Source organism: Aspergillus uvarum (genome assembly GCF_003184745.1).
Source record: "Aspergillus uvarum CBS 121591 unplaced genomic scaffold BO82scaffold_24, whole genome shotgun sequence".
NCBI lineage: Eukaryota > Fungi > Ascomycota > Eurotiomycetes > Eurotiales > Aspergillaceae > Aspergillus > Aspergillus uvarum.
Window position 1 is genome coordinate 71,256 of NW_020291321.1, and position 15,774 is coordinate 87,029.

At 53.6% G+C, this 15,774-nt stretch overlaps 6 protein-coding genes across 6 annotated transcripts; 4 read left to right on the plus strand and 2 right to left on the minus strand.

The window, feature by feature from the left end:
* The first annotated feature begins 26 nt into the window (after window positions 1-26).
* Window positions 27-914, plus strand: BO82DRAFT_353947 (uncharacterized protein). Its single transcript, XM_025635092.1, has 4 exons — window positions 27-214; window positions 292-321; window positions 425-499; window positions 613-914. Exons 1-4 carry the CDS (start codon window positions 68-70, stop codon window positions 739-741), a joined length of 381 nt encoding a protein of 126 aa, XP_025492281.1. The 5' UTR covers window positions 27-67; the 3' UTR covers window positions 742-914.
* A 1,396-nt stretch (window positions 915-2,310) lies between these two features.
* Window positions 2,311-3,771, plus strand: BO82DRAFT_383145 (O-methyltransferase family protein). The gene is made up of 4 exons (XM_025637990.1): window positions 2,311-2,417; window positions 2,506-2,629; window positions 2,707-3,140; window positions 3,237-3,771. The coding sequence occupies exons 2-4, from the start codon at window positions 2,514-2,516 to the stop codon at window positions 3,560-3,562; spliced, it is 876 nt and encodes a 291-aa protein (XP_025492282.1). The 5' UTR covers window positions 2,311-2,417; window positions 2,506-2,513; the 3' UTR covers window positions 3,563-3,771.
* A 1,144-nt stretch (window positions 3,772-4,915) lies between these two features.
* Window positions 4,916-5,307, plus strand: BO82DRAFT_401720 (uncharacterized protein; the record flags this gene model as incomplete). Its single annotated transcript, XM_025639278.1, has 2 exons — window positions 4,916-5,029; window positions 5,122-5,307. 2 exons carry the CDS (start codon window positions 4,916-4,918, stop codon window positions 5,305-5,307), a joined length of 300 nt encoding a protein of 99 aa, XP_025492283.1.
* A 458-nt stretch (window positions 5,308-5,765) lies between these two features.
* Window positions 5,766-6,956, minus strand: BO82DRAFT_401721 (uncharacterized protein; the record flags this gene model as incomplete). The annotated part of the gene is made up of 3 exons (XM_025639279.1): window positions 5,766-6,495; window positions 6,570-6,801; window positions 6,857-6,956. 3 exons carry the CDS (start codon window positions 6,954-6,956, stop codon window positions 5,766-5,768), a joined length of 1,062 nt encoding a protein of 353 aa, XP_025492284.1.
* Window positions 6,957-8,422: 1,466 nt separating this feature from the next.
* Window positions 8,423-10,375, plus strand: BO82DRAFT_391798 (O-methyltransferase; the record flags this gene model as incomplete). The annotated part of the gene is made up of 3 exons (XM_025638588.1): window positions 8,423-9,114; window positions 9,178-9,762; window positions 9,842-10,375. Exons 1-3 carry the CDS (start codon window positions 8,872-8,874, stop codon window positions 10,373-10,375), a joined length of 1,362 nt encoding a protein of 453 aa, XP_025492285.1. The 5' UTR covers window positions 8,423-8,871.
* Window positions 10,353-15,522, minus strand: BO82DRAFT_414101 (uncharacterized protein; the record flags this gene model as incomplete). The annotated part of the gene is made up of 6 exons (XM_025639911.1): window positions 10,353-13,336; window positions 13,386-13,924; window positions 14,009-14,022; window positions 14,239-14,256; window positions 14,316-14,609; window positions 14,658-15,522. 6 exons carry the CDS (start codon window positions 15,520-15,522, stop codon window positions 10,651-10,653), a joined length of 4,416 nt encoding a protein of 1,471 aa, XP_025492286.1. The 3' UTR covers window positions 10,353-10,650.
* Between the last annotated feature and the right edge of the window lie 252 nt (window positions 15,523-15,774).

The window sequence follows — 15,774 nt, forward strand, 5'->3', positions numbered from 1 at the left end:
TTCAGATGATCTCTCATAGCCTCACACTACTTCATATATCCTCTTCGCCCATTCTAAACCACTTGCCATGCCGACGCTCTCTGGAATTTACACCTCGCTCACCGGTCAAACATTGGCCATAGACGAGCATTGCCATCTCAGGGTCATTCACGGCGACCAACCAAAGACCAAACTGCGTGCAGATGCAGAGTTTTGGCTTTGTGAGGACGATGGGGTCAGTACTAAAACTCTGCCGGCAGACTCCCCCTACGAGCGCAAGAGGACGCTGTACTAACTCCTCCCCTCTGGCAGAAAATCGGCAAGTTTGGATCTCCGAAGAAGGTAGTAGATCTCCCGAGCCTGGAACCTGAAGGAGACCTTGTTCTGCATGCTCCGGCTTGAAGATCATTGGAGCTAATCAGTGCGCGCATCCTGACCTCCGCAGGTGACTCTGCACTTCGAGGGCCAGAATTACCACATCTGGGTCGAACCCCGCGGTTTCAGCGATGGTGCTTACGAGGCAAGTTTATCCAACTGAATTTGAATCAAATTCCCTTGCGATTTGCCTTCACACCGCCATTACGCGCCCAGACGTGCATCAAGCTAACTGAGAAATACGTGGGGGACTCACAGTTCGGACTCATCCCGATCGAGCCCGATGGCCAGTACAGCAACCAATTCCTAGCCCTCAATGCAGCCGGCGATCAGTTCGAGATCCTGCCCTCCTGGTCGGAGGCGGCCAAATTCCGATGCGTGGAGTAGTCAGGTCAGGTCAGGTCAGGTCAGGGCCTTGCAATGCTTCATCGATCGCTGTCAGTTTCCCGTCGTGGGACGCAGGGCAAGGAATGGTCCCGGCTGCAGAATTACCCCCGTGGACGGGCTTAGACACGAATTAGAGATAGCTGGGGATCCAATGCATTGATAGAATTACCTCCTGTCTTGACCATGAGTCAATTGTTTGTCGAGAATGCTCCCAAACAAGGGTGGAAAACGACGCCTAGACTTGCCTGGTGTGGGCTGCGAGCTTTCCAATAGTCCCTCAACCTCGTGGGGTGGCAGGATATCATGTTGTCAGACCATTCCCTCAGCTCAAATTTCCGACATCGGGGGCAATGATCCTGTGGCTGAGCTGCGGAGTGATTGATATCAGTATGACAGGTAGGATACTGTAAAGTCCCCGAGACCCACTTGTCGGATCAACAAACCAATGGTCGAACAATATGTTATAAATCCTAACTAATATGAGTAGTTCTTACATGTATCACGATCCCTTTTCTGGAATATTAATAGGTACTGTCTTTTCTGACTACGGAGTACATTTGGAGGGGGTGCTGGTCGTGTCTACATGCGTACTATGTAGATCCTGTTCGATTATCCCTTACTTTACTATTTTCCCCCGACTGCATGATCATACTAGAATGATGTAAATCTCCTCACCGCCCTTATGCGAATGGGTCCGAGGCACTCTGTCAGCGGCTCGTTTCCTGCTCTAGCATACATAAGATATCTCACAAAACTTCGGCGAGGCCCGCCCTGAGAGGTGTCTTCAAAGCGATCGGCTACATGACATCTTTGATCGGCGCTCGCACATACCGCTGCAGGGTCCAACTACCCTATGTGGGAGGACCTTTGGAGGTAAGGTATGCGTACGGAGTACTCCGCACTTACTGTACAGTTCCGCAAGCCAGGGGCGAAAGTATGCCCGCGCATTGTGCCGAGTCAACCTACACAACCCCAGATCTAAATTTCCCATACCTACATCCATGCAAGCTCCTTGCTTCTACGTCAATCAAACTCACCGGTCTTTGGGACTGAAGAATTGATGACACGCACTTGATACTCCGAACCATGGCCACATATTCGGGGAGGTTTTGTTCAACCCCAGTCCGCAGTCTATCTCCATCACCTCCCAAGAACTCTGCAGGTTCACCCGACTTGAACCAGCTCTGCCACCCTAAAGCATAACGATGGGATCGCTCGGAGAGCCTGTTGAGCCATTGGACCATGGCAGAACTGTCTGCCGTGAAGACCCGGGCCTCAATCTTACCAGTGCCCTGGCCAGCTATGTCCAGCATCTCGAACGCAGCTTGGAACTGGCCCAGTTGCCGCCATCACTTCCTCAGGTGCTCCCTTGCAACAACAACGTCGCCGAAAAGTCGACGATTGTCGCCCTCTGCGAGAAGGTCATCGCCATGACCATGGACCCGGAGATGTACCTCTTCACCACGTCCTTACAGGTAGGTACGGCAACAGCGGATTCAAGGTTATACATGCGACAGGCTCACTAACTAGGCCACTTCTCTCTCCACGCCAGTTCCACTTCTGTTCGTGCTTGAAAACTGCCGTGGACCTCCGAGTTCACGAACACGTCCCCCCACATGGGACCGTCGACGGCCAGCAATTGGCCAAGGCCGTCGGTGCCGACGAGAAACTGCTCCGTGAGTGTAGAAACACACCTAACTTGTGTATCCTTCAGAGAATTCAGAACAGAAACGCTAATCGATCCCACTTATGCAAATTACCCAGGGCGAATCATGAGAATGCTGGTGAACAAGAGCATCTTTGCCGAGCCGGAACCCGGCTTCTACGCCCACACCCCGGTGTCCCGGGTCATTGGTCTGCCAAACATGACGGATCTTCTCAGTCATAGGTTGGTGACTGCACTGCACCTACGCTCTCTTTCTTTTTGTGGACTCGAAACGCTAACGCTCCATGCGCGCTGAGCAGGTTAGAGGATGGGTTCCGCGCGGCAAGCCGACACGCGGAGGCGCTGGCGAGGTTGCACTATCGGGACCCCACCGCAGAGGACATTCTGGGCTTTCAACTGGCCTTCTCGACTCCCCGGAACTATTGGGACTATGTGGAGCAGGACGACCCGGAGTGCGGGCAGCGGTTCTCCAAGGCCATGCGAGCCGTGACCGTGAACAAGCTGGGTGATCTTCCCAAGCTGTACCCGTTTGACCAGCTGGTGGACGACGGTGGATTGATTGTCGATGTCGGGGGCGGCATGGGGCAGGTTGCCCAGAGCATTCTCGCTCACTGGTCTGGACTTGGGCTGAAGTGTATCGTGCAAGACAAGTTTGCGATTAGAAGGGAAGGTAGTACGCATCCCAGCTTGGAGATGCAGACGTACGACTTCTTCGGCCCACAGCCGGTGCAAGGTATGACAATCCTCAATCTCTGGGAGTGCTTTGCGCGTGGTCGTGATCGAGAAGCGCCACGAATATGATGGGTCTCCCAAACTGATTGGACACTAGGAGCTGCGGCGTATCTCTTCCGTCATATATTTCACGATTGGCCGGACGATGCCTGCATCAAGATCTTGCGGAACACCGTGGAGGCATTGAACCCCCATCGGAGCCGGATCCTGATCTGCGATCAAATCATGGAGGAAAAGAACCCGTCCACCGCGGCCGTGCTGTACGACATCGACATGATGTGTTTGTATGGCGGCAAAGAGCGGACCTTGTCCGAATGGGAGGCATTGCTGAAGGCTGCAAATCCTATGCTGGAGATCAAGAATGTATTCCGGAGCCCGAACCAGGTCTCGGGGATTCTTGACGTGCGACTCTGCGGCGCTTGATCGGCGCGTACTCAAAGGCAATTACTGATTGGAGGGCATGCTGAGGGTAAACCAAGCGAGCCGGGAACATGCCAATCGGTTCATAGGGAGTCAAATATCTCGGTTTCTGCAGTGCTTACTGTCTGTTAATCGGAGCGGCGACGCCTAGAATAGGTACAGTCCTCGCCTAGGTCCATCTGTTGGTTAGAAGACCTGGGTGGGGGGGGGGTTTAGACTGAGTAAAGGCAGAGGCCTATGTTGCTTCGGAGAACACCACATTGCTGTGGCTTGGGAGAGGGCAAGACATATTTAACAATCTATCTGTTCGAATGGCGTCTATATTTGTGACATACATATTCTGATGGAGAAGGAAGATCAATTGTTTCTGATTCTTGTTTACAAAGGAGAGGATATAGTATAGAGTGCGCAGTGCTATGAGGAGTAAAGTCTAGTAGTTATCATACTAGCAGGCCTAGCATGACGGGAGAGAAGTTAGGGTTAAGATGTAGACGGCGGTCACAGTCGAAGAGTGAGTGGCCAGCCATGGTTGAAATAGACGCAGTATCTCGAGTAATTCCAGCTGTCACGTTACTGCAATGAGCAGATATTAGCCGATGGACCGGATTACAGCCAGAAGCAGTGGGGGCAGGGCTTGCAGTAGTTTTCGGACTAGTGATGCTTAAGCAGTGCAACGTGGGTATAACAGCATATCCTATACACGGCCCCAGCCGATCCGCTGCACCCACACCCCGAAATATTTCGGGGTGGCTGTCTGCTGTCTCCCCGATGTTTTTCGGACGAAAGAGACACCACTCCGGACTATTTCTTGCCCCTTTCCGTCGACTGTGAAGTCTCTTCAGAACCGATCGTCCTTCTATGGCCTTCTCGACCAGTCTTCCCCTTCCCCTCATCTTTCGCCCACGAATCCGGATCGCAGCTCGCCGAATCATGACCCCCGCCCCCGAAACGAAGCCACCACCACCACAAGGTCGTGCAATTCGACCCCTATCCCCTGGCCCACGTCTACCGCCTGATCGAGCCGGGTCCAGTGCTGCTGGTATCCAAGTACGCCATGTGGGTGCTCCGACCCGTTAAAGCATGGACCAGAAGGGGGGATCATCAGCCCAGCACCGTCTTTTACTTATCGCGGCCAAGGGGTCATGGTGGCCGACGGCGAAGTGATTGACCTCTTGCAGCGGATGCCCAAGTGACAGGAGTCTTTGGATTGATTCTCAGCTCTGAGGATTAGTTAGCATTCAAATCATCCATCCAATTGGGACCCAGTAATCTCCCCGAGTCCACAAGTGATAGCACATTGCCTTCTCCATCCTCCAGCCAAGCCAGGCGCCCACCTCTTCCCCTTCCTTCTCCTCAATGCGCGCCATTACGGGGATACGGTGGATTGGGGTATGCATCATCCTGCTGTACGTCTCTCTGTTCGTCTACGGCTTGGACGCGACCATCGCCGCCGATGTGCAATTGACGATTGTGGAGCAGTTTGGGGGAGGTGGATGAGCTGTCGTGGATTGGCTTTGGATTTCCGCTGGGGTCGGTGGCGGTGATTTCGGTCTCGGTCTCAGATTCTCCTGTACGTGGCAACCTCGAGCACCATTACCTCACTCTTCATTGTCGTCTACTACGTACCCATCTATTTCCAGTTTCTGCACGGGGAGTCGGTGATGGACGCGGCGGTGCGGCTGCTGCCCGACATTGCGGTGACGGTGCTCGTGAATCTGGGCGCTGGCTCGCTGATTGCGCGAGTCTAGTACCACCAGCCCGTGTATTGCGTCTCCGCGGTCTTTACCATTCTAGGCAGCGTGCTGCTGACAGTGTACTTGACTCCGGACACTCGGGCGAGCTATATAGATACGGCAATAGTTCCCGAGAGATAGGGCGAAAGAGCATTGAAAGAAGCCGAGAGCAGGTAAGTGAATAGATGGGAAAACAGCAGACCGTGAAGAACCAAAATCTACGACGATGAGATTAAACAGGCCGGCGCAATGGCGAAGGTTTGACAGCAACCACAAGAAGGGGTAAAAAAAAAAAAGAAAGAAAGAAAGAAAGAAAGAGAGAGAGAAAGAGCGAGAAGAGAAAAACAAATTGCAGGAGAGTTGGTACAGATCTATGAACTAGCACAGCGAAAAGAGAAGAAAAGCCGAAACAAAGGACAGGAGACAAGAGAAGTCCTTCTCAAATGCGCGTCCTACAACAGCACAGCACTGAGTCAGGAGGCTCCCAGGCCCAATACCTGATGCAGCCTGCTCAAGCCTTGCAAATCTCCAGCCATGGTATCTTTCAGCTGCTTGTCGATCCAGCCCCAACTGGCACCGCCTTCGAAATCGATCAGCCAGGCGTCGCCTTCGCCATCAATCACCACATATGCCGCCTTGACATCTCCCCAGCAGAGACCCTCCTGATGCAGAGTTTGCACGGCCTCGGAGACCTGGTCATACCACTTCTGACGGTCGGCGAGGCTCATCTCGCAATCACCGAGAATCAGACGATCCAGACTGCGGGAGGACGGGATGCACGTCATGAGAATCCCATCGAATATCGTATCCAGGCCGATGACCCCTTCCAGCTTCGGGGCCCGGAGAGTGGTGTGTCCTTTCCTGCTCAACGCTTCCAGCTTCCGCAACATCGAGATCTCCCGGACAAACTCTGGATCTCTGGCAAGCTTGTAGACATAGGCCCGCCCGTTGATGGTGACTTCGTGGACCTGATTCGTCAGCGAGCGGAACCGCTCGACATCCGACAAGGCAAAAACCGGAACGTCTTTGACATCCTCCTTGACCAGGCCCCAGTCGACTCTCGGGGGCTCCGGCTGGAACGGTTCGAATCCGGGCGTGTCTGCGTCCTCCCCCGGAACCAGCTGGAAAAGCCGGGAGCCGTGTGTTAGTTCGGACTCAAAAGTGTCTCTGGCCTCGTCCGTCTTGGTCGCCGTGAAGACCGGTCTACAGGCTGATTCCAACCCTTCGAGGAGTTCCACCCAGGCCTGCCTCTTGTAGAGATCGAGGTAGCGATGGACAATTGTTTCCCAGAGCCCTCGTGCGGGTCGTCCGGGGACGGAGGAGGAACGATGATCAGGATGCAGAACTCCGTCTCGCGAAGGGTGGCCTCGTCCTGAACTGCGAAAGCTACAGCAGCCACCGCGAGAGGGCCCGGACTTTCGAGATGTCCAATTTGGCTGACCCTGAGGCCTGGACGTAGCGGTGTGCCAGGGCCAGAGGTAGAGGCAGAGAAGCGCATTTGAAAGTCCTCTAGAGAAGGGTGCATTAGCCCCAGGTCTGTTCAGCGCTGCAGTGAACAACTTACCCCAGTCCGCCTGGTTATCGAATCCGCAGCCACTGTATTTCAAGTTGGCCCAGAACTGAAAGTCGAGGTCGACGTTGTCTTTCGGCGATTTGGCTGCCATCGTGTTCGATTAGAAGATAAGGTACGTGGTACGTAGTGAAAAATGCCGAGGTAGAAGACACTTAGGGTTGTTTGTGTTGGAAGAAACACACCGCAGAGGATGCAGAGGAACAGCAGCGCTTTTAAAATACATGGAAACAGGGGTCGGTCAGTCATTCATTATGCTGATACAGCAATGAAAATTTGACGAAGGCACTAGAGAAGAAAAGGTAAATAAGAACGCGGCTTTGCGAGATGGCTTGCTCGAGGGTAAATATCGTATACACTGTCTAAGCTGGGGAAGTGCAGTCACCGCATAAGACACTTTTGTACACAGCGTGTTGACTAGAAACCAATAGTTAGTATTAGTTACCTACTCAAGATACTCGTCTTGCATAATTAGATAGAAATCACTAGATACCTGAGGCTTGCAGTTCATGGTGGTGAGCCGAATTAGATCGAGCCGCCGTCTTTGTTGGTGGCGGTGACAAAGACCTTTTTCAAAGGTTGATGTATACTGTTTCCGTAAATAGTACATACAGTATGTGATTTCCTCTTCACGGTGCAAGCCCCTCTGACAGTTGTCTGACCAGACCTGTTTCTTGCAATTTTACCCTGTAATATTCACAAAAATGGACATCAGGAAAGACAGCCGGAAGATACGAGAGGAAGAGGAAAGTATAATATAAAACCGGAATGTCTTTTACAGTTTCCCTGGTTTCATCAATCTGAAGGAGGAAAATAAATGCCTCTCTGCCATCACCCGAGACACGGGATAAACAAATGACCTGTCAAGAATGTGTGACTATGTGAGGCTATCTCTAAGGAGCCATCAATGTAGCTACTTAGTAGGTGGTAAGTAGCCCGAGCTATGTAGTCTGCGTATGCCTTCAGTTATCCATGGGATCGTGTAGTATGATGCCTGAAGACTAGTTTTTACTACATTAATTTATCTTTTTTTTTTTTTTAATTTCTTTTCTTTCAGAGCACTAAGTAACTTTCCAACTCAGGCTCTAAGCTGAGAGCACAGGTAATTTACCTCCTACCAGGCTGTAGTTAGGTACACATGTAGTTAGTACTCAGGGCAGGTGGTACTTATGAGGGCCAGAGCATGCTGACTGCTGATTGGCTGTATATTTTGGCTGCTTCTACACAACCTGAAATGACTTTCGAAGTTGTAGTCACGTGAGCCGCGCTTAGCCGAATGGCGAGGAAGGGGGGCACCTACTACCTTGAGGTAGGTCTTGATCAATAATTCATGTAAGGTGATGCTCCAAAGGGTCCTTGGGTCCTTGGGTCCTTGGGTGCTTGGAAAGATGCTTCTACTTCAGGCCCTCGTACCTAGTAGTAGTAAGTTGTCCACTGTGCCGTGAGCCATGGGCCGGGGGCTTTAGGGCTATACCTCAAAAAGTAGTTGGGACTGTCCCCCGAGTCACCGATGTGGATACCTAATACAGTAACCTTGAAGCTGCAGCTGATCTGCATACTAAGTCATCATTCTCACAATAACCTATACATATACGATAGTACTGCTGGCTGCACGGACCTGCGTCAGCCGCGTGGGCCTGTGCCCGGTGGACTGGCTGCGGGCTAAGCCGCAGCGATTGGAGCGCTAAGTGTCGCTTAACCCGTGTGCTCGTGTACAGATCCATAGCACGGGACATACCAAGAGGCTCTGCGAGGAATCAAGCCTCAGCTGCTGCGAATTGGTTACCCAAACTGATTCTAGGGATCATCCACAGCTGACAGGGATCCAGATTCCACCAATGCTATGGTCTATCTATATCTCCGTAGCGGGTCAAGCTGCCGCCCCCGGAGGGTATTGCAACATGACTATATAAGGCGGTTCTTTTCTTCTTCTTCTCCAGGATCCCAGAACCCAGACAAGCAACTCCAACCCCAATCCTCACTACTTACCTATCCATTGCAGATAAACCATGGGCTCAACACAACCCAGCCTCGAGAGCCTGGGCGCGACCATCGCCGACCTCACCCACTCTCTCGCCGGTCAGCTCAACGCCGCGGGGCAACCGCAGCCATCCTTCGCAGCAAATGCGGCAGCCTCCATGCCCCCAGACCCAAAGATCCAGGACGCTCGCATGAAGCTCCTAGAGACTCTTGAAACCCTGCACCATTTAGTGACAGGACCCAGCGACTTCTGGTTCCAACAGAGCCTGTTTGTAAGTTCTCCCTTTCCCTCCCCTCCACTCTGTCCACCAGAATCTCGATCCTAACCCAGAAAGCCAAACCACGCCCTTCTCACCTTCGACGTCTTCAACACCTTCAACCTCTGGGCCGCAGTGCCCCTCCACGGCTCCGCCAGCTACGCCGACATCGCCCGCTTCACCGACCTCCCCGAACCGATCGTGCGCCGCTTCCTCCGGCTCGCCTTCACCATCTTCGTCTTCGCCGAGGAAGGGGCTCCAGGCAACGAGCGGGTCGTGCACACCGCCGCCTCCGCGCATATGGCGCGTTTCCCGTACGCGCAGGCCTTCCTCGCCCATAATCTGGAGGATGTGCGGCCCGCCGCGACGGTGGGGGTGGAGGCGTTGAAGAAGTGGTTTGTGGGGCGTCATGGGGAGGCGCTACCCCAAGAGGTCACAGCCTGCGCAATCCCGCTGGCGACGGATCATGATGGCCGGCAGCGGGGCACGGATCTTTGGGAGTTTTTGGAGAATTTCGAGCGGCTGCCCGACCAGCCGAGGGGGTTTCGGGCGAAGCGGTTTGCGGAGGCGATGCAGGGTTTGCGGGAGACGAGTGGAGTCATGACTGAGGGGGTGCTGAAGCGGTTTGACTGGGGTGGGTTGGGGGAGGCTACTGTTGTGGATGTAAGTTCTCGCTGCTGCTTTGGGACTGTTCGCAGTAGTGGGTCTATGGGGAGTGCAGCACGGTGCTAACGCAGCATAGCTCGGAGGTTCAGCCGGACACATCAGCGTCATCCTCGCCGAAAACTATCCCAAGCTCAACCTGATCGTCCAGGATCTCGCCGCGGCCCAGTCGGCCTTCGAGGCGAATATCAGCTCCACGCCGTTCGGGTCCCGCATACAGTTTCGTATTCATGACTTCTTTGACCTGCAGAGTTGTCCCGCGGATGTCTTCCTGCTCAAGTCGGTCCTGCATGACTGGTCCGACAAGTATGTGCGGCAGATTGTGCGGAACCTGCTGGGAGTGCTGAAGCCGGGGAATCACTTGCTCGTCTTTGATTTCGTGGTGCCCGCGGAGTATGACGATGCCCAGAACAAGCTGGCGATTCCATTGCCGGTCAGGAAATCGGTCGCGGCCATGGATCTACAGATGCACGTGGCGTGTAACTCGAAAGAGCGGACCATCCACGACTGGACAGATGTGATTAAGCAAGCCGATGATCGCTTTGACTTGCGGGAGGTTTATCTTCCTGCCGGATCGCCGTTCGGGATCCTCGACTTTGTGTTTCGGGGATGATAGGTTGCACTATAATAAACCAGGAGGCAGAGCCTGGGGTTTCCCTAGCTTCGCTATGAGATAGTATAGACTTTAGTTCTCGTTGATAGGATTGAGCGTTTTGTTAGATGTTCCTTTCACTTGACCTACCCTACTAAGCAGTAAATTCATTGCTGCCTTCATCCCCACCTGTTTTCACCCGTTTTGACCTCATCCATTCCAAGTTCCTACGAGCAGAAACATAACTTGGTGCGAGGTGTGTGAGTGGCCCCCGGCTCTGCTTGCCGACCTGCACACTATACAGATTCTACCCCGGGTCGAAGAAACTCGGTTCTAGGCCGAAGAGGAAGGGTCGTGATGCCCTGCCCTAAGGCAGAAACGGTGGCAGAGCGTTGCGCGAGAGCAATCAGCCGGTCGATCTCTCCTCCGAACCATGGGCGGAACGCTTGCAGGAGATCGGTAACGGCATAACATGGCTGGTCCACGATAGAAGCCGTGTGAGGGGGGGCTGAGACGGGTGATGTCTGGCGACGGAATCGATCGCCTTCCTGCAGGCCTGAATCCGGGTGGGTCATTACCTTTGCCCAGCCGGAACTGCTGCTTGCAAGCCAGGAATGGGGAATCACGAGTGTCGCACCGTGCTGTAGCAGCAGCGCGATAGACTCGACGTGGGCCTGGACAAATTCGGCGTCAACAGTGAGATAATCAACTAAGCAACCTGCTGTCCACGCGAGAAATCGTGCCCAGACGGTCCCTCCTCGGTAAGATTCATTAGGGTCGCCTCCGTTTTCGAGCACAAGGCGCACGAGTTCGGGGCTGACCAACGAGTATCCGATACCCAGGGAGCCACGACGCCGGCAGAACTCTGGCTGGAGAACATGGTCCAGGATCGGGCGGCCTGCCTTGTTGCGGACTTGCGCCGGACCGAGACATGCCCTGACATAGCCTCGCAGGTCAAAGTCGATAGCGAGAGTCAGGAAACAGCTTCGTTCATCCGCCCATCTGCCTGCCAGTTTGCCTATGTACCAGCCGACATCCATGCTACTGTTGTGGTCGCTCGCTGATAGGAGAAATTCAATGACTGGGTCCAGCACTCGGGCTGCTCTGATGGCTGGGGCGGACTCCCTCCATCCGGGCACTGCTAGTGCGCTCGCCAAATAACTAGCGATGCCAAAACTCAATTCAAGGTTGATTCCAGCAACCATCAAGGCTTGAAGTTGACAGATTCTGGCGTTGACCAGGTACCGCCTTGCGTCAAAGGGCCCGCCGGTGTATTGATGCAGTAACTCCTGTATCTCAGGAGATCGAAGAAAGTCCCGGCAGCTGCGATGTAAGAAGTTGATAGTTAGCATGAAGGTGTGTCCTATCTCTGCCGACTCCGCAATCTGTATACACAGCGCAGAACTGAATTGATGGCCATCGTAGGCCTCCAGGAAATCCGGAGTGGTAAGGTCAAGAAAACCAGAGAACTCCAAATCAAATACGCACTCCAGCAGTCCCATACACCGACTGTTGAGCCTGCGGTACGTAGAGTCGAGCATAAATGCAAGTCCTTCACGATCGGCTAGATCTAGAATGGGATAATTCGACGGTCCTGCGTCTGCAAAGTCAAGGACAGGCTCGTCAATGAACAAGAGATCAAGCATCCGCAGCGGGTGGAGTGCGGTGAACGCGGTCTCCTCATGCAATGCGAGTTGAATCATTTTTGACGCTTCTCGTCTGTGCAGGGAAGGAATCGAATCAATCATCCTACGGAAGTATTCATCCAGGTCAGCGGGGATGCCGTTGAGCTTTCGCGATAAGGCAGCCATATTATCGCCATCCTGGAGAGCTTCGAGTAGGTCGCGGACCACGAGCCGGACCCATAAGAAAACCCCAGCGGCCTTTTCAGTCATCGCTAAGATTAGTCTGTCTGCCTCAGCTTTCTGGCGCAGGTGAAGATATCGAAAGCGGAGGGATTTGGTAAGCTCGGTCTTGATATAGGTGCTAATATCCTGATAAGTAAGGTCTTCTAATCGTAGTTGCGGTGTGCTGCTGAAGGCATCTCGGAATACGTTCCAAGGCCGGCTTGACAGGCATATCTTCACGTTCGCCATTCCGTTCAGCCCAAACAAAGTTCGGATTACGTCCCGCCGCAACTCGTCGGTGCCTTCATATTCATCTAGGCCATCGATAAGAAGGAGAACTTTGTAGCGGTCTTGCAGTGCGCCAATGCAGATATGAAGTAGACTCAGTAGCTCAGACTGGGTCCATTCCACAGCACTCGAACCCCAAGTTCGGGGATTGTACTTTGGTCCGAGTGTCGTGATGCGAGCTATCAGCTCAGGCTGCTGTTCGAGTATCTGAGCAAGCAAGGATCGCACGAGTCCATCGAAAGACTTCTGCAGCGCATTTCCTGCGTTCCAGAAGTAATATGAAGCTCGAATAACGGTAACCCCACTTGCCCAGGGAAGCATATGCTCCTCATAATCCAGATTTTGGTCCAGGTAGCGCAACAGGGTCGACTTCCCCGCACCCGGTTTGCCGGAAATCCAGTAGATAGGTTCGCTGTCCGTGGGAGCAGATAGCCAAGCCACCACCGAACTCAAGTTTTTGGGTTGCAGGACCCATCGGTAGGTCTTTTCGTGTGCGGTACGAATCTGTTGAGCACGTTCCTGCATCTGCGGAAATTGAATGCTAGCCAAGAACATTTGGTGGGTTTCTGCTTGTCTTCTTTGCTCATCCAGGTTGCTCAGATGTTCTTGTCGATCGAGAATGCCATGGATCTGACGTTGAAGGTAGTCGAGCTGATGCCGATGCGAGACCAGAAGCTGAGTTTCTGCCGCTTGGTTCACGCCGGGTGCCTGCACCTGCTCCAGAACCTGGCGTACGTCGGCTCGGATCAGTGCACAGCGTTCCTCCAGTGCAGACAAGACGTTGTCCTCTAGCTGAGCCGTCGATTGGAGAATCTGATCCTGGCCCGCCACGGTGGCTTGAGTATCTCTACCACGCACTTAGTGACAGTCCAGTCAAGCATCGGCCAGGGACATACTTGAGGTAAAAGAGCAGGGCGGTGTTGAGATTCTCCCGCGCCCGACCAACAGCTTTAGACATAGCTTCCATGCGGTCGCGGTTCCATAGCGTCTTGATGCTGGCCCGGATGGACTCCAGCAATGCATGGGGGGTGCGGAGCTTCAGCTTGTTCAACAAGTCTACGAACTCGATCGACAGACGAAGACACTCTTCGTTGGCCTGTTTCAACCGAGCCAGCGCCGGGGTGAGACTGCCTGGCTCGGTGGAGGTCGGGATCGAGGCGTGCAGGTCGACATTCAAACTGATCAGGCATTGCAGCACTCCTTGCAGATCCTCGTGCTCGCGTGGTTCGCCCGTGCTGGCTTTGCGGTAGTTCAGGGTCAGGGTCAGGGTTTTCTGACCCAGTTCGATGACTTGAAGAATGTTACACGCGAGCGAGAAGGCGCTTAGGGGGTCCATACTGAATGCCAATGCCGATGCCAACAATGGGCACTGAATCGCCTCGCGGGGTGTATGGCAGCCATGGTTGGTTGGAGCGGGGTAATTTAGTCCACAAGGCTGTGCCTTCACTTAGCAGTCGGCGGTTTGTTTTTCCGTGTGCATAAGTATCAGATCTTCGAGCGGTGACAGTGATAAACAAACCCTCCATATGTGTTCTAGAAGGAAGTTGTAGATGGCACAATGAATGGGGTAGGGTATGGAATACCAGGCACTTGTGCCAACAGATGGAGGGACAAGGATGTTGAAGTTGGAATGAAAAGAGTGGATGAACCACAGGAGTATCGTAGATTCATGCAAACACAGACAACAGACAGCGGATAGGAATGTAGAAGAGGATCTTAGATAACACACAACAACTGACTGATACTCACGTGGTCCGCACTGCAGAACTGCAATACACAATACACATATTACCACAGCCCACTGTCCATCATCTCTCGCAGCTCACCAAGAAACTCCTCGGCCGTGAAGCGCCGCATCCATCTGCCATCGTCCTCCCCCTCTTGCTCGCACAGCGCTTTCGCTAACAGCCCCGCCTGCCTCGCAGATAAGCTGCTGCCAAACAAACCAAGCAGAGTGGTTTCGACGCGCGACTGTGTCGCAGCATCAACCACACTCTTCCACACCAGCATACGAAAGTCCCGATCAGCCGACATTTTGCTGGAGACCAATCCCAGGAACGACATCGCCATGGCAAAGACATCCGAGCTCATCGGGTCGTGTTTATGGTCGAGTAGGATCTCTGCTCGTGCGTCAGTAGAGCTTCCGATCCCTTACTTTAATGACCTACCTTGAGATAGATACCCCAAAGTCCCTGCACTGCCTCTCACCTCTCGGGCAGGGGTAGCGCGATCCAGATCCGAGAGGAGGACGTGCATCTCTCCCGTCTCGTTCCATCTATACACCATATTCGCGAGCTTCACGTCGCGATGCGCGAACCCCTGCGCGTGCAGCTGGACCAACCCTTCCCACATCTGCAGCATAGCGGAGCGAGTCCGCTGCTCTGACTCCTCGCTCGACGGCGACCTGGCCGCCCATGAGTGCAGAGTCCCCTGCATGCGCGGCATGACCATTGCATATACCAGTCCATTTGCCGCCTTGTCATCTTCTGGTTGGGGAATGGATACCGTCTCCAGGTAATGGAGCAGGTGATCGCCGTGAATGACATCCATTAGCTGAGCCTCCCACAGCACATGGGGGTGATGCGAGACCTTCACGGCGACATCCTGGGCTTCGTTGAGCCTCAGATGGGACAAGATGCCGGGATAGACATAGCCACTGGCCCCGTGACCGAGGATTCCCCGTTGATCGATCTCGAGTCGGTACCGGTCGGTGAAAAGCGTTGTTTGGTCCGGGTCATCGTCCTCCTGGATGCGGGATGCCGGGACGCGGGATTTGAGGATGTCGATGGTCGCCTGACGGTCCGCGTGGCCGGTAAAAGTTCTGTGATGGCTGGTGTAGTTCTTGTAAGTCTCCCAGGACTGGATGAAGTCGGGAAGTTTGTGTCTGTCCTGTTCTTGATCCACTGCTGGTTGGCTCGAGTGGTTTGCGAGAGCAGAGCTCCACGGTCGACATCCGATTTGTCCGAGCATAAACAAGAACAAACAGATGCCCAGTGGAACTTGGAATACTGACCAGGCAGTTGAGGCTACCATGCTGACGGAGGTTCGGTTAGTCAAACGCGAGACAGAAGTCCGGATCAACGTAGACAGCAGGCATCATAAAGTAGACGCAGATGCTATGGCGGGCATCCCCATCAGGATTCTCAATACTGCCCCCTTCGAGACCTATTATGCTGCATTCAAACGCCAATTTGGACGTCTCTCACAAGGCCATTCATTCACTAATCTCATAGTCACCGAAATTTCCTACACCGGATGCGGTCCGCCTGCAGAATTGGATCCCAG

Bases quoted from the DNA above. Each gene is read 5' to 3' on its own strand.
- BO82DRAFT_353947 (XM_025635092.1), top strand. From the start codon at position 68: ATGCCGACGCTCTCTGGAATTTACACCTCGCTCACCGGTCAAACATTG. The intron at 215-291 runs GTCAGTACTAAA...CCCCTCTGGCAG, and splicing joins GGCTTTGTGAGGACGATGGG to AAAATCGGCAAGTTTGGATC. The intron at 322-424 runs GTAGTAGATCTC...TGACCTCCGCAG, and splicing joins AGTTTGGATCTCCGAAGAAG to GTGACTCTGCACTTCGAGGG.
- BO82DRAFT_383145 (XM_025637990.1), top strand. From the start codon at position 2,514: ATGAGAATGCTGGTGAACAAGAGCATCTTTGCCGAGCCGGAACCCGGC. The intron at 2,630-2,706 runs GTTGGTGACTGC...CGCGCTGAGCAG, and splicing joins ACGGATCTTCTCAGTCATAG to GTTAGAGGATGGGTTCCGCG. The intron at 3,141-3,236 runs GTATGACAATCC...ATTGGACACTAG, and splicing joins CGGCCCACAGCCGGTGCAAG to GAGCTGCGGCGTATCTCTTC.